Source organism: Neovison vison, chromosome 12, assembly GCF_020171115.1.
Source record: "Neovison vison isolate M4711 chromosome 12, ASM_NN_V1, whole genome shotgun sequence".
In the NCBI taxonomy this organism is placed as follows: domain Eukaryota; kingdom Metazoa; phylum Chordata; class Mammalia; order Carnivora; family Mustelidae; genus Neogale; species Neogale vison.
Genome location: NC_058102.1, coordinates 147,285,717 through 147,307,500, shown reverse-complemented (window position 1 = coordinate 147,307,500; position 21,784 = coordinate 147,285,717). Strand labels below are relative to the sequence as shown.

The 21,784-nt window shown below is 51.4% G+C and overlaps 1 protein-coding gene across 1 annotated transcript in view; it reads right to left on the bottom strand.

Moving 5' to 3' along the window:
* LARP4B (La ribonucleoprotein 4B) overlaps window positions 1-21,784 on the bottom strand; it is a 72,614-nt gene that overhangs the window by 34,787 nt on the left and 16,043 nt on the right. Inside the window, exons 4-5 of the mRNA XM_044228487.1 lie at window positions 10,993-11,143; window positions 10,249-10,389 (exon numbers count right to left, since the gene is read on the bottom strand). Of these exons, the coding sequence (XP_044084422.1) occupies window positions 10,249-10,389; window positions 10,993-11,143 (292 nt within the window). The remainder of the gene's footprint in view (window positions 1-10,248; window positions 10,390-10,992; window positions 11,144-21,784) is intronic.

Genomic DNA, 21,784 nt, shown 5'->3' with positions numbered 1-21,784 from the left:
ACTCATGCTCCCTCCTCAGCAACAATGCAGCGTCCGTCCTCAGACAAAAATGCCCTACGGCAGCTGTGGCACCCAGGGAGGAGACTGAAACCCGCAAGTAGTCCAAGGCTAAGCAGAGCCGTTTGAGAAAGCGGGCCCTGCATGCAGGCAGCTGACTTGCCCGAGGCCCCAGCTGCAGCCTTCTTTGACTTGGTCCTGTCCCCAGCATCCTCTGCCAAGAAGGAGCCTTGCCCACCCAGGCCCCGGGTCACAGGCGCACAGACCTCAGTCCTGGCTTTGGACCCCACAATGGCCGACAACCCAGCTCCAGTCCTGCTGGGCTGCACTCCAGTGAGCACACTCGGTCGCACTCAAGTATTCCCTGGGTCCCAGAAGTGGGCTCCAGCCACCTTCCAGCCGGTCCCTGAGCAGGTCTGCTGGCCAAGGGTCCCAAAGGAAAATGCCTGCGGTCAGTGCCCCTAGAGACAGGCCAGCTGACCTCAGGGTCCTGAAGCACACCTGGGACTCAGCTTCAGCTCCTCCCCGCTGCACCAGTCCACAAGCGGTTCTGCCCACCCGGAGACGCGCCGAGGGACCAGGCAAGACCCACAGCCTGCTAACAAGCCCACTAACTCCACTGCAGACCCAGCAGCAGCCTCGTGACCCAGCTCCGACCCATCAGGACTATGAAAGCAGAGGGAATGCCATCAGCCCAAACCCACAGGAGAATGTCCTTGCCAGACAAAGCCAGTCTGTAAAGACAGGAAGAGGGGTCTGCTCCTTCAAATGCGCACCATCAAAATGCAGCGACAAGAATCGGCACGTATGACACGACCAGTGGAAACTAACAAGGCTCTAGTGACTGATGCCAATGAAACACAGATGGATGCAAAAGAATCACCTTAAAGAAACTCGGTGAAATCCAAGAGAACACACACACAGACAACTAAATGCAATCGGGAAAATGACGCAGAAACAAAGTAAGAAGTTTAGTAACAGAACAGAAGCCACAGGAAAGAACCAAACAGAAACCTTGGAGTTGAAGAACACAAGGATAAACCCGAGAACTCAACACAGCACTTCCACAGCAGGGTCAGCCAGGCGGAGGGAAGACTCAGCAAACGCAAAGACGGGTCACGTGACTACAGCCCCTTAGAGAGACGACAAGAACCAAGAATGAAGACAAGTGGGAAGTCTACGTGAGCGACAGGCACCACGCGCCCATCTGCGTGTGAACACCAACAACCTGAGAGAGACCATGTGCCTGTCTGCGTGTGAACACCAACAACCTGAGAGAGAGATCAAGAAAACAAACCCACTCACAACTGCATCGGAAAGAACAAAACACCCACGAATGAATTCAACCAAGGAAGTGAAAGACCTGTACCCTGAGAGCTACAGACGTTGATGAAAGAAACGGAGTAAGACACAAGTAAGTGGAAAGACAGTCTGCACTTACGGACTGCAACATTATCATTAGAATGTCCACACTCCCAAAGCAATCCATAGATTCGATGCAATCCAACCCAAAGTTCCAATGGCATTTTTCAAAGAAACAGACCAAACAATCCTAAAATTCATATGAAACCACAAAGACCCTGAATAGCCAAAGCAATCTCAAGAAGGACAAAGGGGACTTCAAATTACACTACAAAGTTAAGTAATCAAAACAGGTTGGTATGAGAATTAAAAAAGACACACAATCAGTGAACAGATTCCAGAAATAAACCCACACATACAAAGTCAACTGATTTTCAACAAGGTTAACAAGAATATTTAATGGGAAAGAAGTGCCTTCAATGAGTGGTGTTGGGAAAATTGGACAGCCACATGCAAAAGAATGAAACTGAACCTTTATTTTACATCACATAAGATGTCATGTTGTTGTGAAGCAGACAAAAACCAACTCAAAATGGGTTAAAGATGCATGTAACATCTAAAACTGTAGAACTCCTAGAAGAAAATGTGGGAGAAAAGCTCCCCAACACTGGTCTTGGCAACAACTTTTTGGACCTACGCCAAAAGCACAGGCAACAGAAACAAAAACAAGCAAGTGGGATTACATCAAACTAAAAGCTTTTGCACAGCAAAGGAAGCCATTGACAAAATTAAAAGGCCACCTATGGAATGGGAGAAAATATTTATAGTATCTCTATTTATCTGATAAGGGGTTATATCCAAAACATATAAGGAATTTATTCACACTTAAGAGCAAAACAAAAACCTGATTTAAAAATGGGCAAAGGGGGCGCCTGGGGGGCTCAGCCAAAGTTTAAGCGTCTGCCTTCGGCTCAGGTCATGATCTCCGGGTCTTGGGATCAACTCTCACATCAGGCTCTATCCTCAGCAGGGAGCCTGCTTCTCCCTCTCTCCTCCGCCTGCTCATACTTTCTCCCTCATAAATGAATAAAATGTTCAAAAAAAACTGAGCAAAGGGCCTAAACAGACATTTTTCCAAAGAAGATTTACAAAGGGCTACCGGGTACATAAAAAGGTACCCAACATCACTAGCCATTAGGGACTGTGCATCAGAACCGCGGCGAGGTATCACTCATCAGACCTGGTAGGACAGTTACCATCGAAAACCAAGACAACAAGTGTTGGCCAGGATGTGAAGAAAAAGGAACTGCTGGGAATGCAAGCGGGGCCGGCCCTCTGGGAACCCGTACGGAGCATTCACAGAACGTTAAAACCAGAGCCGCCCTACGGCCCAGCAATCGCACGACGGGGCGCACACCCCGCAGAAGGGACGTCAGCACCCGGAAGGCTCTGCGCGCCCGTGCTCCCGGCGGCTCTGCTCACGGGAGCCCAGACCGAGGACCACCCCCGCGGCTGTCGGCTGTCCGCGGACGCGCGGATGAAGACGACGTGATGCATACACACACTGAGATATACAGGATCCTGCCATGTGAGACAACATGAGCACTGAGGCACTACGCTACGTGACATAAGTCAGAGAAAGGGAAAAACTACATGATCTCATCTGTATGTGGAATCTACAAAGTCCAAACCATACAAGCAAAGGACGGAGCCACGGCTGGAGAGTGGGAACCATGGGGAGGTGCTGGTCACAGGATACGATTCAGTCACCAGCTCGGTGAGGTTCTGGGGGTCTTAGGTACAGCACGCTGACTACAGTCAACAATACTGTATCAAATGCCGCAAACTTGCCAGGAAAGGAGATGGTACGTGTTCTCAGCACACCGAAACCAGAAAAGCAAAAACACTCTGTGAGGTAATAGATGTGTTAATTAGCTTGACTATGGTAATCATTTCATAGTGACTATATAATATCAAAGGATCAGTGCTGGATACCATAAACATATTCAAATTTTATTTGTCAATCATACCTCCATAAAGCTAGAAAAAATTGTAACCTTACCCCATTTTTCTCATACTGTTTCCTTACGCTTTTCCCTTTCCTGCTGTAGCTCCCGTCCTCTTCCCCTGCCTATCCCAAGCTCAGCGTGTGCGGTAGTAACTGTCCGTCTCTGCCAAGCAGAGGAAGCTCACGTACCGCAGGGCCTCTTGTCCGTTACACTCACTGATGCATCCCAAGTAAACGGGGCACATGGTGGGTTCTGAATAAATATTTCTGAATGGAAAAACAAAACAGAGTAAATGAAACAAGTTTTCCAGATGTAGGACCATTGGTCCCTAAGAGATATGAGACCTACAACTTTCCCAAGCCGGGGCTCTGCAAGTGGGATGGGAAGCCAAGAAGCCAGTGGGCATGCTGAGCTAAGAGGCACAGAAGAGGGTGCCAGGACAGGCCGCACCAGGAAGGCCTCACAAGCAGGCAGCCCTGTCACAGCACGGGTGTGATGCGATCCCGGGAAGTGGGGAAGAACCACCCGAAAGGACGAGAAGCAGCATGCATCCCTCCCTCACACAGGGCTGGAAGCAGTGCCTGCTCCCACCAGCTGGACCAGAACACCACAGCTACACAGAGCATGCGGTCTGGCCGCGGGGGCTGGAAGTAACTGGCTCCTAAGCAGCACTCCAGTCCTGCCTAACAAACCTTAAAACAAGATTTTAAAAGGATCACACTATTTCCATGTCAGTTAGATGCATCCTGGAACAATAATCAAACTATCTAAAGAAAGAAATACAAAAATACCAAACACCCAACCAAAACTTACCATGAATGCCAAGCAGGAAAAGTCACCCATTAACGAACAGTGACCTAGCAAGAACGGTCGACACACAGGTGTAAACACTGACCAAGATAATTATCATGGCAACTGTCCACATGCTTCAACAGTTAGGTAGAAACATGAAAAATATTTAAAAGACCCAAATCAGACTTCTACAGATGAAAACTACAAGGTCTGATATGAAAAACATACTTGATGGAATTAACAACAGATTAGTCATTAGAGAAGATTAATGAGCCTGAAGACAGATATACCAGAAACTATCCAAAATAAAACCAAGAAATAAGAATTTTTAAAAAGGACAGAGGACGGGGGTGCCTGTGTGGTTCAGTGATTTCAGCCTCTGCCTTCGGCTCAGGTCATGATCCCAGGGTCCTGGGATCAAGCCCCACATCGGGCTCTCTGCTTCTTCTTCTCTGTCTGCCTGTCTCTCTGCCTACTTGTAATCTCTGTCTGTCAAATAAATGATAAATAAAATAAATAATAAATAATAATAATAAAATAATAAATAATTTTTTTTTTTTTTTAAAAAGGAGAGAGGATCAGTGAACTCGGACAACTTCAAGGGTCTTAACAGAGGAATAGCCAGAGATCAAGAAAGGAAAGAAACGGCCAGGGAGGCACTGGGGGAGGAGCAACATTTGAAGATATTATAGCCAACATTTCTTCAAGTCTGATGAAAACATTTATAAATCACAGACTGAAGAAACTCAATGAACACCTACCATAAGAAACATAAAGACTGTCTTTAAGTTATATCATAATCAAAACGCCCAAGACCACTGATAAAGAAAAAGGGCTTGACAAAAAAAATCTGACAAAAGAATTCTATACAAAGCAAAAATGAGTGTAAAATAAAAATGGTTTGGCTGAAACAATCCACCACAGCAAATATGCACTACGAGAAACATCCAAGTCCTTTAGGTGGAAGCAAAAGGCTACCAGAAGAGCTCCAAATTTACACAAACGAAGACCACCAGAAGTGATAACCACAGAGCATCCCCCTAACAAAAGCAAAATACATATTCTTCTCAAGGGCAAAGGGAACATGTACTAAGATGGCCCAGATTCTGGGCCACAGCACAAATCTTAATAAATTTAAAGGGATTCAAGTCATACGAATTACGTCCCATGACTACAAGGAGATTAAATTAGAAACCAAGAAAAGAAAGGTTCCCGGAAAATCCCTAAATATTTGGAAACTAAATACCAGACTTGTAAATTACCAATGGATCAAAGAAAAAAAATTGAGAAAGAAATCAGAAATCATTCTGAACCGCATTTTTCAAAAACCACACCCACGATGTATCGGAACTTGTGAGGCTGCCAGACTACTTCAGAGACTTATGGACGTGAACAGCTACTCAGAAAAGAAGAAATGCCTCTCATCAGTGAGCTCCGTTTCCACTGTAAGACACTAGGGAAAAAAGTAAACCCCACTAACCAAGAGGAAGTAGATCATACAGATCGGAAGAAAACCAAGGAAAGATGAAGGAGGAAAAACAACTAAACCAACTACTGGTTCTTTCAGAACCAAAGCTGACGAACCTCTACACGGATTTATTACAGGGAGAAGAGAGACACGAATTACCAATAACAGTAAGGAATTAAGTGACACAGCTGCAGATCCTACAGACGGTCAATCAACACAGCATTAGGAGCAAGTCTAAGAAACAGAGTTGACACTTCAAATGACGGGGACTGAATCTTTACAAGACCAAGTAACTAAAACTCCCTCAGGAAGATACAGAAAACCTGAGTAGCCCTACATGAAAAAGCAAACTGTAGGACCATCTGGGTGGCTCAGACAGCTGAGTGTCTGACTTAGGGTTTTGGCTCAGGTCTTGGTCTCTGGTTATGGGTTTTCAGCCCTGTGCTGGGCTCTGTGCTAGGTGTGGAGTCTACTTAAAAACAAACAAAAGCTACAGCTGAAAACTTACCCTAACACAAAACCCTAGGCCCAAATAGCTCTACTTCTTCATTTAAAAAAGAAATAACCTCTTCCCCCCCCAAAAAAAAAACTGCATAGGAAAGAATACATTGAAAAGAAAACTACAGACCAACATCCCTCATGAACGCAGGTATAAAAATTCTATGCAAAATTCTGGCCAATCTAATCTAACAACGAATCAAGTGTGTTACATCATGATGCAGCGAAGCTTATCCCAGGATAAGCTGAATACATGAAAAATCATCCTAAGACTAAACGAGAAAAGTATGATCATTGCCACGATGGAGAAAAAAGCAGGACAAATTCCAACAACCCCTCCTTCTATAAACTCTCAGCAAGCCTAACAGAAGGGCACCTCATGTACCTGATAAAGGTCATTTACGTAAAACCAAAACTAACATTACACTTACTGTAAAATGCAGTGTCTCTCCCCTACGATTAGTCAGATGTTTGCTCTCATGATCTGCTCACCTGTTTTAAGTAATCCCTGCACTCACCGTGGAGCTTGAACTCACAACCCTGTATCAAGAGCCACACACTCCAATGACTAAGCCATCCAGGTACCCCTCTGTTCACCTTTGTAATGAAGTCTCTATCCAGGGAGATCAGGCAAAACAAAGAAGTTAGAGGCAAAGACAGACAGAAAGACAAAAAGAAAAAAGAAAGAAGGACAGAAAGACAAAGAGAAAGAAAGAATGAAAGAGAAAGGAATCAGATTGGATAAGAAATAAAGCTGAATGTATTCACGAATAACATGACTATGCAAAAGATATGGAATCCACAAACAAGTTCCCATAACTAGTAAGTAACATTAACATGTTTCCAGAGAACATCAATTTACAAAAATTAACTGTATTTCTACATACTATGATAATTTCCAATTAAATTTTTTAAAAAATCACTTACAACAGCCCCCCCAAAATATGAAATACTTAAGGATAATTATTTAAGTACAGAAGACATGGAAGACCAGGACACTGAAAAGTAAAAAAAACAGCCAAGAGATATTAAGGAAGACCTAACCAGGTGTAGACATGCAACAGCTCGCACGCACCACACTAAAATGCCATTGTTCAGGGCCCCTGGGGGGCTCAGTGGGTTGAGCCTCTGCCTCTGGCTCGGGTCATGATCTCGGGGTCCTGGGATCAAGTCCCGCATCGGGCTCTCTGCTCAACAGGAAGCCTGCTTCCCCCTCTCTCTCTGCCTGCCTCTCTGCCTACTTGTGATCTCTGTCAAATAAATAAATACAGTCTCAAAAAAAAATTTTTTTTTAAATGCCATTTTTCTGCAAGAGATCTATGGATTCAATGCAATCCCAATAAAAATCTCACCACTTTGGAGACAGACACTGACCAGGTCATTGTAACCTGTATGGAAATGAAAAGGAGGAACTAGAATAGCCAAAATAATTCTGAAAAAGAACAAAATCGGAATGCTAACACAGCTTGTTTTTAAGAATTACTTCCAGTAATCACAACAGTGTGGCACTGTTGGGAAAACAGATTTAATAGATACACGGAAAGGAAAGACACAGTCCAGAGATAAACTGACACGTGTAGGGACAATGATCCTGATGGCAACACAAAGAAAGCTCAAAGGAAAAGGGGAAGTCTTTCTAGCAAATGGTGATTGAAAAAAGACTTTGCTGCTGTACCTCACACTATATCCAACAATTAACTTAAAATGAGCTACAGATCTTAAAATGTAAAATTTAAAATTATGCCTCTGGGAGAACACCTTTGTGACTCTGGATTAAGCACAGATTTCTTGGATACAAAACCAGAAGATTCATAAAAGAAAAAAAACCTGATTTAAAAAAAAAAAAACTAGACTGGGGCGCCTGGGTGGCTCAGTGGGTTAAAGCCTCTGTCTTCGGCTCAGGTCATGATCTCAGGGTCCTGGGATCCAGCCCCCGTGTCGGGCTCTCTGCTCAGCAGGGACCCTGCTTCCCTCTCTCTCTGCCTGCCTCTCTGCCTGCTTGTCATCTCTGTCTGTCAAATAAATAAATAAATCTTTAAAAAAAAAAAAAAAAACTAGACTACCTATAAAGTTTAAACTTCTCATTTTCAAAAGATAATGTCACAAGAACAAAAGACAAGCCACAGACCGAGAGAATGTATTTGCAATTATAAACCTGAGAAGAGCTTGTGTACAAACATATAAAGAACTCCCAAAACTCAGTGATTAAACAACCCAGCAGGAAAATGGGCAGAAGACCCAAACAGATCCTTCACCAAAATGGTAAATGCGTACGTTAAAGATGGTCGACACTATTAGTCACTAGGAAAACGAACTTAAAACTACAGTACGATCCAACCACCTTCGGAAGGGCTGAAATTAAAGCACTGGTCACAACGGGTGGTGCGGCCGGGGCTTCGCTCCACGGCGGACGCGCCCCCAGCAGCCCCACTACAGACCACAGCCCCACCATTTCTTAAGAAGATAACCTACCAGATGATCCTCAATTCCGTTCTCGGGTATTTCCCCAAGAGACGCGAAAACATACATGTATACAAAGTCCTGCCTTGTGTTCACAGCAGCTTTCTTGGTAAGAGCCCCACCCCACACTGGAAAACACCCAAATATTCACCAGCAGGTGAATGAAAAACCAACCGAGGCACAGGATGGAACGGAACACTGCGCTCGGAAAAAGCAAACAATGACCTATGAATGTCACAACGTGAGTGAATCTTGAAATTAGTACGCCAAGTAAAGAAGCCTCACAAAAAGCACACGTGTCCTAAAAATCCATTTATATAAAATTCTAGAAAATGCAAACCAACCCAGAGTGACAGAGAGCCTGTATCAGTGGTTGCCCCGGGCAGGGAGGGGCCCAGGAAGCTTTCAGCGGTGACAGGTATGCCACGATCTGGACGGCGTTACAGGGACACACACCTCTTACCAGACACGGCAGAGAACAGAGTGGGAGGAGAAGTCAGCAAACCGACCCCATCGCGCCCCCAACCGCGTGCGCCCAACCAGGGCAAATAAAACGTACAGGAAAGCTGGGCTCCACTTCCGGCACGGGATGCTGCTGGTGCCAGCCCGAGGAGCGCGGAGGAGGAGGAGAGCGCCAGGGAGGGGGCACAGGGCTTGCCACGGCCGTCCAGGAGCCCGGCCACACCGGCCACACCGGCCCCGCGGCGGCACAGCTGGGAGTCTGCGATCCCGAACTCCAAACGACAGCACTGCACAGCACATGTTTTGTTCGGCCACCGTCAAGCCGGCCAGGACCAGACACACGGGAGGCAGAGAGCGGGCGGGCGGAAGGAAGGGAGAACCGGCTCTGGGTGGCGGGGGCAGAGGCGGGAGGAAGAGAGGGCGGGGGCAGGAGTGCCAGCGGCCACCGCGAAGGTGTTCACGGGGCTCACCCTGACGGGGACACGCAACACGGACGCGCTGCTGTGCCCGGGGAAGCGCGTGAGCCCTACGTGCGGGAACGTGGCTTAACATATCGCCTCCTGGGAAGCCTGCGCGGCGACACGCCGGGAAGGTGGGCTTCTCGAGCTCGCGCGTGGCTCAGGCCTGTCCCCTGGGGGACCAGACACACCCCCCCTGCCTCTGGTCTGCGTGGCTCCCGGCAGCCACCTTCGGCGAGTTACCTGTCCCGCTCCCATGGCCCCATCAGCCGCTCGTGAGGCAGCCGCGGCCCGGCCCGGCCCGCTGTCTGCGGGGCCTTTGCACTGCGCTCGCCTTCCAGACACAGAAAGAACCAGCTCCCTGACGTGGCTCTCCGCGGCCCCCATCCCGGCCCCCATCCCGGCCCCACGACAACTGCTCTCTTCCCCCCGCCCCCCGCCCCGCTCCTTCTCTTCTGCAAACAGCCTTCCATCCACCCTCCCTGTCATGAAGCAGCCACTCCGCAGGCTCCGAGTCTCGCCTCCAGCACTCACCGCCCCCCGCAGCACTGGCCCCGACGCCTGGCCCTGCAGTCCCCCTCCCGCTTCTCCCAGTCAACCCAGACCCGCCTTCGCTGGGCTCTCCCGCTCCCTGCGGCGCCTTCCTGACAGCGCTCCGTACCCACTTACGAGGGAATTTCAAGGAGAATCAAAGGAACCAATGAAAGGCACGGTGTTTGGAGAAAGACTTAAGCTAAATTATAAAAAGCAAAATGAAGAAGCTCACACTCCATATAAAAATGAGTTCATGTCACAGACTTACCGGTCTCACTATTTTCAGGCGGAGACTCATGTTCCGAGCGACCCAGAGCCAAAGAGCTCACCGCGGTCTGGTCTGACTCCTGCAAATCTGACAGCGCCACATTCTCACGCCTTTTGTCACCATCACCATTGGCATCCAATCCTGTAATTAGGAATTTGATCCCAAAAGACAAAATCAGACGAGTAACTTTATTTTAAAACAAAACAAAATTGGGGCGCCCGGGTGGCTCAGTGGGTTAAGCTGCTGCCTTCGGCTCAGGTCATGATCTCAGGGTCCTGGGATCGAGTCCCGCATCGGGCTCTCTGCTCAGCAGGGAGCCTGCTTCCCCCTCTCTCTGCTGCCTGCCTCTCTGCCTGCTTGTCATCTCTGTCTGTCAAATAAATAAATAAAATCTTTAAAAAAACAACAAAAACAAAAAAAAAAAAAAACAAAACAAAAGCTTACAGCTGCAGTTACTTCAATTTCTGTAACTTGGACTCCTTGGCTCTTCTACTATAACCACAACACAAATCTTAATTAACAATTTCCTTTTTCAATTCTTTTCTTTTTCTTAATTTTAACTAGGCTCCCTCCTGCCCAGTGTGGGGCTTGAGCTCACAACCCTGAGATCCCGAGTCGCAGGCTCTGCTCACTGGACCAGCCAGGTGCCCCAGTCAGCAAGTCCTTCAAGATGGGTTAAACGGGAACAAAGGCGCCACCGTGAGAGCAAAGGCTCTCCTCACCCCAGTCACGCCCACAGCTCACCCTCCTGGCTGCGGTCCGCGCAAGGGCCCGACGGCTCTGCCCAGTCGGCACTCACGCCGCCGTCCGCCGCGCCGCCCGCTTCCAAGTGCAGCACCGGCGTCCCCCACACCTTAGCATTAGGGTTTAGCTCCGAAACCTTGGCAGTCGGTACCTAGGGGAGAATGCGACAAACATCTGTTTCCCAATCCAATCAAGCACAATTTTACTTACTAATTCATACTTGAAACGCATCTGTGTGAGGGAGTCAGGCCAGAAAGGCAGAGTCTATTGACACGTCCACTGGGGAGGAAACGTCGTGCAAAGGAACAGAAGTTGACAGGCCGAGCTCAGCTTCGTCCACCAGCAGGCTCCTCCGTTCCCAGTAAGCAGAAGGCTCTCCAGAAACTGCACACGAAAGACGAGGTACCTGCCTTCGTGGACATTCGGGAAGTAATGGGGGACCCAACCGTCATCTCTGTCCGAGACACAACTCACAGACTGACCACCTGAACGGACTGTAGATGGATAAAATTCTTCAATGTCCACCATTCACATAAGCAAAGGAGACAGTCAACACAAGACCCTCAGAAGAGCAAAGGTCTCACAATGGGTCTGTCAGGCAAGGGCTCTGAGCAGCTCACGCGCAGGATCCTGGTGTCCGTCCTGCTCCGACATGCGGCATGTCCCCAATGCTCCCCCACTGCCCACAGGCTCACACCTTCACTTCCTTTGGGCATGGGTGAGCTCTTCTCTGGTGCACCTAACTAGCCCCTGATTTTTCTTCTCTGGCTCACACGCCTCAAGTGGATATCTGAGTCTAGAGAAAAATCAATGTCCCTGGGGCGGCTGCTCCAACTCACTCCAATTCGTCGTCACAATGCTCTCAGCAAACCTAAAACAACTTCCTTTGCCCACGTAACACAGCCTTGATACGCCCACACAGAAGTCGGAGTTCCCTAGGACAGCGACAAGGGTGCTCGTCCCAGGAGCTCCCAGGGAACGTCAGGCAGGAGCCCCGAACTGGGAGCAGCCGCCCTGCCTGAGCCCCAGGGCAGATGTTACGCAGTACTGTCCCCAGATGTGAAAAGGGTGAGGAAATACCAAGACCCGCCATGGAGGACAAGTGTGGATTAACACCCTTCAGAAGACAGAGTAAGTCCCCCGGGCGGGGGTGATGAAGGCTTGCAGAGAACCGAAACGGACGCGGACACGAGAGGCCATGTGGTCAGGCGACAGGATGCCCTTCGCTCACACCTACAAGGTGAGGGAACCGCCCCCCGCCTCCCCCGCCCCGCAGCACCAGAGGCCTAAAGAGGCCTGTCTGGGATCCTCCTCCTGAAGCACGCGTGACGGGGCAGAAAGCGAGGCTCCCTTCTCGGGGAGGATCACGCCCCGGAAGCGAGGCTCCCTTCTCCGTCCCTACGGGACACCGAAACCTCCAGCTCATTTTCAGCCTCCCGCCCCTCCACCCCGGCGCTCAGCAGTCCAGAGGAAACAGTGAGCTAGCAGACACGACCCCTGCCCTCCTGAGCCAAGAGGACGATTCGGGAGACACTCCGTGTTTCACAGACATCACTACCCTCCCCCCGCATGTCCACGTTTTCCATCTGCTTTTTCTATCAAGGCCCTTTCCTCACTGGACTCTCCACCATGCACGAACACACGTCAAGCCTTCCCACGCTACTGTATACCCTGAAGTGGCCCCTGACCTCAGGCGCACACTCCGGTTCCTGCCGCCCACGGACACGGGTGCTTCCCAGCGTGAGCACCTTCCGGAGCCACCTGCCCTGGGGCGTCCCCCGCACCGACGGCCCGCCACACTAGGACGCAACGCCGGAAGCAACAGCGTCAGAGCCAGCCCAGGGCTGGCCCTGCTACAACACACTTGACCTTCCCACTGGTCCCTCCCTTCTGCTCGCCACGGTACTGCTAGTGCCTCGCAGTCCTGACCTCAGTGCAGTTGTGCCTGCGGAAGGTGCTCAAGGAATGAATGTTTAATAAAGAGCAACAGAATGCGGCGCCAGAACTGAAAGGAAAGCCATCCTTGTGAGAGGCACCACTTCTTGGGTGGTGAATACTGCGGTCCAAGTCGAGAACTCGGGACGTGGCACAGCTGTACGCGGTTCACAGGTGCTCAGGGGATACTCCTGAGTGGCAAGGGATGAGAGAATGGAGACACAGACTTAGGAGCTGAAGGCATGACAACTACCTCGAGTCGGCTAGGTGCCGGGCACATTCACGGACCTTCCTGAGCGGAATCCCAACACACTATGAGGGTGTCCCAAAGAAGAAAACCATGGCAGAGAGAGCTCAGGTAACATGTCTACAAAGACAGTAATTAGAAACTGTTCTAACATCAGCAAAAACAAAACATTACCAAAAACTCATTACCTTCTTGTAATTCACATAAAAAATAACTTGTCTGTTCTATTTCTTTAAGGTGTGGGTCTTCTCCTGAAGTCATGTGGAACTCCAAGCATCCATCAACAACTCAAGTTTCACCTGCTTGGCGACCTGATTTTTCCACTGAAAGTTCATGGCTAAGCAGCGGTTATTATAAAGTGAGCTGACCTGGGGCGCCTGGGTGGCTCAGTGGGTTAAGCCGCTGCCTTCAGCTCAGGTTATGATCTCAGGGTCCTGGGATCGAGTCCCGCATCGGGCTCTCTGCTCAGCAGGGAGCCTGCTTCCTCCTCTCTCTGCCTGCCTCTCTGCCTGCTTGTGATCTCTCTCTGTCAAATAAATAAATAAAATCTTTAAAAAAATCAATCAATCAATCAAGGGCGCCTGGGTGGCTCAGTTGGTTAAGCAACTGCCTTCGGCTCTGGTCATGATCCTGGAGTCCTGGGATCGAGCCCCGCATCGGGCTCCCTGCTTGGGCAGGGAGTCTGCTTTTCCCTCTGACCGCCCCCACTTTTCATGCTCTCTCTCTCTCTCTCATTCTCTCTCTCAAATAAAGAAATAAAATCTTTTAAAAATTAATAATAAATCAATAAATAAATTCTGACACTCTAAAGAAACTCTACCCCCCAACAGAAGGCTCCATTAAAAAGAAAAAGACAAAGAAAACAAAAACACAACCTAACAACTCCCGAATCTCTCTTCTGGACACGAGAAAGAACGGCCCCACTGAGACTTCCGGAGTAGGAATCAGTCACGAGTATCAGAGAAGCGGACAGGGGAGCTGGGGAGTATAAAGCAGGTGAGACAGTGGGGAAAGGAAACTTTCAAGTGTTTTACTTCAAGTTAGCATGGACTACCGCCGCCAGAGAAGCAGAGTCGTTCAGCGCAGTCCACTGGCTTCTCAAGCCTCTGTTACCTCCGGTTCTTCATCTGCAAAATGCAGTAAGAGCCACTGCCCAGGACCGGTGGGAAACAACGTCCGGCCAAGCGCTCTGAGAAATGGAAGTGGTGAAGAGAAAACGCCCGCATTAAATGTGCTCAGACGAGAGCACCACGCAGGCCTGCGTCCCAATCGAAAAGGACCGGCGCATCTCACCGGAAGGGAGCACCAGGGCCCGTGCGCGCTCCACGGATGAGCCCCGCACAGACCGGCGGCTGACTGGACCGGACACCCGCTACACAAACCGTGCTGTGCCTATCACTTCAAGGCCTAATTTTGTTATGTTCTGCCTCCACGACTATTTAGGAAACAAAAGCAATTAACTTGAATGTAACTCCTTTTGGCAAAAGTCCCAAATGTGGGAATGGAAAAGAGATTAATGGGTAATTCCCTACGTTACTGATGCTCATGTAACTGTCGTCAGCATCTGTCTCCTTACTACCATCAATCATTTTTCTTGCTTAATGCAACAAAATCACTAGTAATAAATAAACTATCATGGGGCACCTGGGTGGCTGAGTCAGTTAAGGGCCTGCCTTCAGCTTGGATCCCGAGCCCAGGGTCCTGGGATCCAGCGCCGAGTCAGGCTCCCTGCTCAGAGGGGAATCTGCTTCTGTCTCTCCCTCTGCCTCTGACCCTCCCCTCTCCCTCCTGTGTGCACACGTGCATGCATGAGCTCTCTTCTCTCAAATAAATAAAATCCTTTAAAAAAAAAAAAAAGGGTAAATAGGGGCGCCTGGGTGGCTCGGTGGGTTGGGCCTCTGCATGATCTCAGAGTCCCAGGATCGAGCTCCGCATCCGGCTCTCTGCTCAGCAGGGAGCTCGCTTCCTCCTTTGTCTCTGCCTGCCCTTCTGCCTACTTGTGATCTCTGTCTGTCAAATAAATAAATAAAATCTTTATTTTAAAATAAATAAATAAAAATTTAAAAAGGTAAATAAACTATCATCAAAAAGGTAAGAAAGAACAAGTGCCGGTGAGCATGCTGACGAGGGAGGCCGTACACGGGGGAACGCAGACTGGGGCGGCCACTCCAGGGAACAGGACGGATGTTCCTCAAAAAACTGAAAGTAATGGGCGCCTGCATGGCTCAGTGGGTTGAGCCTCTGCCTTCGGATGGGGTCATGATCCCAGGGTCCTGGGATCGAGCCCCGCATCGGGCTCTCTGCTCAGCAGGGAGCCTGCTTCCCTTCCTCTCTCTGCCTGCCTCTCTGCCTACTTGTGATCTCTGTCAAATAAATAAAATATTTTAAAAAACACCTGAAAGTAGAAACCCGTAAGATCCAACAGTCCCACTTCCCGATGTTTACCTGAAGAAAACAAAAATACTGATTTGAAAAAAAGTATCGGCACCGGATGTCCCCTGCAACATTATTTACAGAAGCCAAGATACGGAAGCCACCGGTTGCCTGCTGCTGTATAAAGGCCACGTGGTGTCTGCGCGACGGAACAGGACTCGGTCGTGAATGAAACCAGTGAAGTCCTGCTGCCTGCAACGACGCGGACAGAACTGCCAGGGTACTCGGCTGAAGGAAACAAGTCAGACAGACCCCTATATCTCACTTCTGCGTGGAATTGGAAAACGAACAAATGAACCAAGGTCGTAGAACAAATCTGGTGGCTGTGGCGGGGGGCTGGGAAAATGGGTGAACTGTTTTTTAGTTTTAAAATTTTCTACGTGTGTGTGTGAGAGAGAAAGAGCGAGCACAGAAGCAGGGGCAGCTGCAGACAGAGGGGAAGCAGGCTTCCCACTGAGAAGGAAAGCCCGCGTGGGGCTCGATCCCAGGACCCAGGGATCATGACGACCTGAGCCGAAGGCAGAGGCTTAACCCGCTGAGCCACCAGGCGTCCCGGTTTATAGCTTAAATAAACTGAATTTATAAACAAAACAAACCGCCAGTTGAGCTAACGAGATTCTGCTGTTCGAAGTTTGCCCGTCAGTCACGCGTGTCCGGAAGGACCGTGAAGCGCAAGACGGGCCGCACGTCTGGCGATGTGCAGGCTCGCCGCGGGCTGCGGAGAAGCCGCGCCACCGACCACCGGCTGCAGCGGCACGTGCGGCCTCTCCAAGGAGCAGCACCCTGTGGCCGGGGCCTGCAGGGTCTTCTCCGGACACGAGACAGACTTCCACACCAGTGAACAGCAGCAAACGTGTAGCAGAAAGCACAGATTTTGAGTCTTCTCTACTGTCCGACTGTGGCCTCCGTGAAAGGACTTTAAAATGCCACGGGACAAACGCTTGCTCCGCTCCGACAACGGGTGGTGAGGGAGACGTCGGGCAGGGCAGGGCAGCCCTGAGGAGCAGCCGCCGCGCCCTCACCGCAGAGGCCTGCACCGAGCTGCGTCCGACAGCCAGACACGAGCCAGCGACAGCCGGCCCACAGACGCCGGCCCAAATATCTCACGTGGTAAACTGAGTCACAGTTCCCAGGTAGGAAATGGTTAAACTGAGGCTACAAGAACTCACGGCCTGACATAAACAGTCAAATGACTGTCCGTTATTTAAAGAATAAAACTTCAAAGTGAAGCCCCAGCATTCCCCAATAAAAACCAATAAACATACTTACTGACTGTCCACCTCTACTCTGCCATCCCCAGAGAACAGCCTCTTCTGCCGCGGGTAGCCGGTAGGGGGGCTGCTCCAGCCAGAAGAGAGCGACCTCTACGGCCGGCGGCCTCCCGTGCAGACACGCGCTGGGCACCTGCTCCTCTTCCAAGGCCTCGCTCCCGACGGCGCCAGCGCACGCGCAGCCCCCTGGATGCTCCCGGCAGCCGTCGGCCAGTCCCTCAGAAAACGTCGCACTGGCAAACGCTCCCACTGGGTAACGGGCGGGTTCATGCAGAGACGGGGAGCACCACGGCCCTGGGAAGCTGGGCAAGTCCCGTCCTGCAGGACTCACAGGTGTATTTACGGCGTCTCCTGGGAGGGGGAAGACACGGGCCCCGCCGAGTGGCACTGCTATTTCTGCACCGTCCCCTAGGGGGACGGGAACCACCTGCAGCACCTCGTGAGGAGGGTCTGTGCATCCGTCCACTGGGGCCACACGGGAACATGCCTCGGGAGTCTCCCCCAGTTCCACTTCTCGGACAGTCACCTGTGGACTTGCCACAACGTCCACTCCGCCGCTCCACGCAGGGCCGCTGGGCACGGGTCTGGCACGACTCTGCCCGACGTGGCGTGCGTGTGTGCTCACCCGGCACGCGTGGATGCTGTCCCTCTCCCGCCCCTGACCTGCTGCTGCCGGCCTGCTCGTCCCCGCCGCGCCACCCCCTAAGGCCTCCGCGCGCTCCTCAGCCGAGTCTGAGCAAACCTGCTGCAGTCCTGCCTCTTCCCGGCTGTGAACAGAGTCCGTCTCTCCCGCCTGTGACCTCTGCTCACCCGCACTCGAACCCTGGCTCAGAGGCGGAGCGCGACCGGGACCCTCCCGTCTGCAGGCACTCGGGGGGCGGCGGCTGCTGCCACCAGGCGGCGCCGTGGAGGTCGCCGGCCTGCGAGCCGCCCCGCGGGGTGCTGCGCTGGCCCCCCAGCGGGAGGTGGTTTCCGCGTCTGACTTCACATCTCCTCTGTCGTCCTCACGGGTCTCTCTTGGACTGGCCTTCAGTGACTCTTTTCGGGCACTTCCCGACCCTGGCCGGCCGCTCGCTGCGCTCTTCACACACACCACACCTTCCGTTTCAACACACGGGCCCGTTGCCCGTTCTTCGCCGCCGGCGAAAGCAAACGCAGAGGAAATAAAGCTTCCCTGCAAACAGCGGGAGCCGTCCAGAGACTTGCCATCTGGGGGCGCTTCCTGGGAGCTCCCGAGTTCCGGGGTGCCTGCTCTGGGGAACACCCCCTCCGCGCCCGTCTTGCACAGCGCAGCAGCTACATCGCAGATCTGTGCTTGGGCCGCGCTGGCCCCAGGGTCTGCACGCAGGTCTGCCACCTGATGGGAAGGTCTCCATGCGCAAGCCCTCTGTTCGTGACCCTCTTCTTCAAAACTGCTCATTTTATCCCCATCGGGGTAAGATGAGCTACTTTCTGATTGCAAAGACAAGTGTGCTTTGTTCACAGGCTGGAGGCTTCCAGGTCTCAGGCCGCAGACACCGGGCTGCTGCCCCCCGGCCATGGCTGGCCCCAGCAGGCGGGCCGGTCCAGCATCATCGGGTCCGTTACGGGCTGCTTCTCGGAAACTGGCATGAACGGGAAGACGCTGGTTTCTAAGGCTCAGGCAAGGGACACAGCTTTCCCAACTCGGATGAATCCTATCTAGACTCCGGGGAAGCAGACTACCTTCCGGCCTGCTAACATCAAAGCGGAAATAATCACGGTCTTTCAGTGGTCTCAAAGAACTATCTTCTCTTTCCTTTTCAGAGCTGAAGCTCTGGCCTACGTTCGCTGCTACAGCTCCAGATTCACCATTTCTCTCCGTTTCTGAAGGGTGGGTTAGTGAATCAACGTGCGAGTCACCCGTGGGACTTACCTGTTCTAGACTACAGTTCTCACTTCCTTCAGGGCGGGCACACACACGTCCCGGCAAGCTAGTGCCCACGTTACGGTTGCGCGCAGGGAGTGTGCCCGCATTACATACTGCGCTGCTTTCTGTGCAATCTCGAGGGAACCCGGTGTAAGCGTGAGCCCTTAAAGACACAGTTGTTAGTTCCAAAGCAGGTTTAGTATTTTCCTTAAAAACTTCCTTCCTTTCATTTGGGCTGGGCATGCCCCGTGGGGACCGCTCTTCCTGCGGGGCAGCTAACTGTCCTGGGCCTTGTGCAGCCTTCCCCGGCGGCCGGGCCCCTCTGCGAAGTCCCTCAGAGGTGACAGCTGAGCAACTGTCTTCCCCGGCAGCTGCGCCACACACAGGGGCACACGGCTCCTCGGCAAGGCCCAGGCTGTCCGGATCTACAACACAAACACTGTACAACTCGCTCTCTCTCCGAGCCCCATGTGCCTGGTGACCACTGCAAACAGGGTATCTGCCCGTCACCCCCCCGCCAGACCTGTCTGAAGAGCTACTGTCACTTCGGATCTGAACGTTTACCACCCTGTCGTGCTCGGTGAGGGCATTTATGCGAGCGGCTGGGGGACGGCCGAGATGGCTCCCTACGAGGGCGCCTCCCTGCACGCCCTGGCCAGAAGACAGAGCCTCGTCACCTTTGGGACGAATGTCTTCCGAGAAACCCCGTTCCCCGACAGAGCTCACACCGCGAGGGACCGAGACACGGCCACAACCGTGCTCAAGAGCAACAGCTTCTGAGTTGGTCTCTCTCTCCTCGAAGCTTTCAGACCTAGGCAGGAACTGGGGCACGGCAGGGGACCCAGAGTCCGACGACAGCCTCAGCCCCCGCGGGGGCCCCGGCCTCGTGGAAGGCCTCACCCACAGAGCGGCTCCCGCAGCCGCTCCGCCGCCGCCTCCATGTCGGACGCTGGGCAGCTCCTCACCTTCAAGGGTATCAAATAATGAAGACAAAGCTTTACTTATCTGGTGCCCTGACTCCGCCTCCTGCACAGATTCCGGCAACAGGCCAGCTTTCTCGCTGTCCCTGTCACTGCTGACTTCTTTGCTGAAGCAACAACCCATGTTCGAAAGTTGAGAAGCTCACACAACCACGCCTGCCGTTTTCGGAGCCTCCCCAAGTGCATCTCGCGCTAGCTTGCTGGGACTTCTGACGAGAGGCCGACACCCAGACACCAAAAATAACCCCTTGCACAGCAGTCACATGTCCCTGCCACTCAACTCCAGACCCGAACTACAACAGGCCCTGCGAGCAGCCGTCCTCCGCCACGCACGAGAGACCAAACGCCACGTGGAATCCAAAGCCTCAGAAGAACAATACATCATTTTCGTAGTATTTTTCCTATTCTCATAAATTCAATTTAAAAAAATCCCTACCATTGTTATCCCAGCCAGAACGAGACGTTCCAGACTCCCGCGTCTTCCGCGCTGCTTCCGCATTCTCTGGATCACATGCCATGGGACGACGGCAACCCAAGGTTAGCGTGTCTGTTCCCCAAGGAGAAACGACAACAAAGACGTGTTCTTTAGAGTGGACAGGCAGCGGAGCCGCAGCTCACTCCGGGCTCTGAGAACCAACACCGCAGCGCAGAGGAGTACCTGCGAGGCGTGGCGCCAGAATGGTGGCCACAAGGGACACACGTGGCCGTGTTTATGGTCAACGGCGCCGAGTCGGGATTTGCTCTCAAACACCCCAGCAAGTCAAGAAGTAAATACATACACATCGTTTTTTTTTTTTAAAAGTGTGTGTGTATAGGTAAGGAAGAGATAAAATACCAGTAGCAAAATTGGGGGGGGGACTCTTCAAGGTCACGATGGGCACATCAGGTTTATTATTTTCACTTGCACAGATGTCTATATATTCTCACTAAGACAAAGGAGAGCAAATGAGAGAAAAAAAGAAAATCAACACCCACCAGGCCAATAGCACCAAGTCCCTTGAAAGTTCCCAAAACCCTTCCTAGTCCAGATTACCGTCCAGGTGTGAGGCGCGGTTTAGGATTACTACATGCATAAGCTTTGGAATATCATCCACTCTGTGTTATGAGCTTTCTGATTGGTAAAGGGGGCCAACAAGAGCTGTTCTGAAGAGTTGGCCTGAGGACAGTAAGTAAAATCCTCCGATCAGAGCCTTAACACCCCGCTGAAGGCCACGCACCCCGGCGTCAGGCCACCTCTGGAGCCGCCTCCTCCTCACCTTCTCTAGTCCATCCACGGAACCCAACCAAACAAGCCCAGCACGGCCTGTGTCTGCCCATCTGTCATGACTCCTAGCCAAGCTTCCCAATCGCACCACCCTTTGTAAGATCATCCCCCCAACGAGGCAGGACTACCGTCTCCCATCCCCACACGCTGGGCCCTCTTTATGCCTCTAGGAAAGCATACGAACAGCAAGTCTCAGCGCTGGTCCCGTCAACTACTTCAAACCGGGCTCTGTACTGGCCTCGGGATCTGCAGGTGCTCTCAAAGGATTAAAAGACGCAAACACAGGAACATCTGGGTGGCTCAGTCCCTTAAACATCCACCTTCCGATTTCAGCTCAGGTCCTAATTTCAGGGTCATGAGATCGAGCGCCATGCCAGGCTCCGTGCTCAGCGTGGCGTCTGCTCGTCCCTCTCCCTCTGCTTCTCCCCACACTGTGCACTCTCTCACTCTCAAGTAAATAATTTAATTTAAAAAGATGGAAACAAAATCTTAAAGACATGCCCATGTTTGTACATAAGTTGAGGAGCACAGCAGCACAGGGCAACAATACTTTAACTGACCTGCTCTGTTGAGAAAAGAGTTGGATTTAAAATGTCCCAGCATCAGAGGCGGCTGGGTGGCTCAGTTTGGCTCAGGTCATGATCCTGGGGTCCTAGGATCGAGCCCCGCTTCAGGCTCCCACGCAGGGAGCCTGCTTCTCCCTCTCTCTCTGCCCGCCTCTCTGCCTACTTGTGCGCTCTATCTCTCTGTAAAATAAATAAATAAAATCTTTAA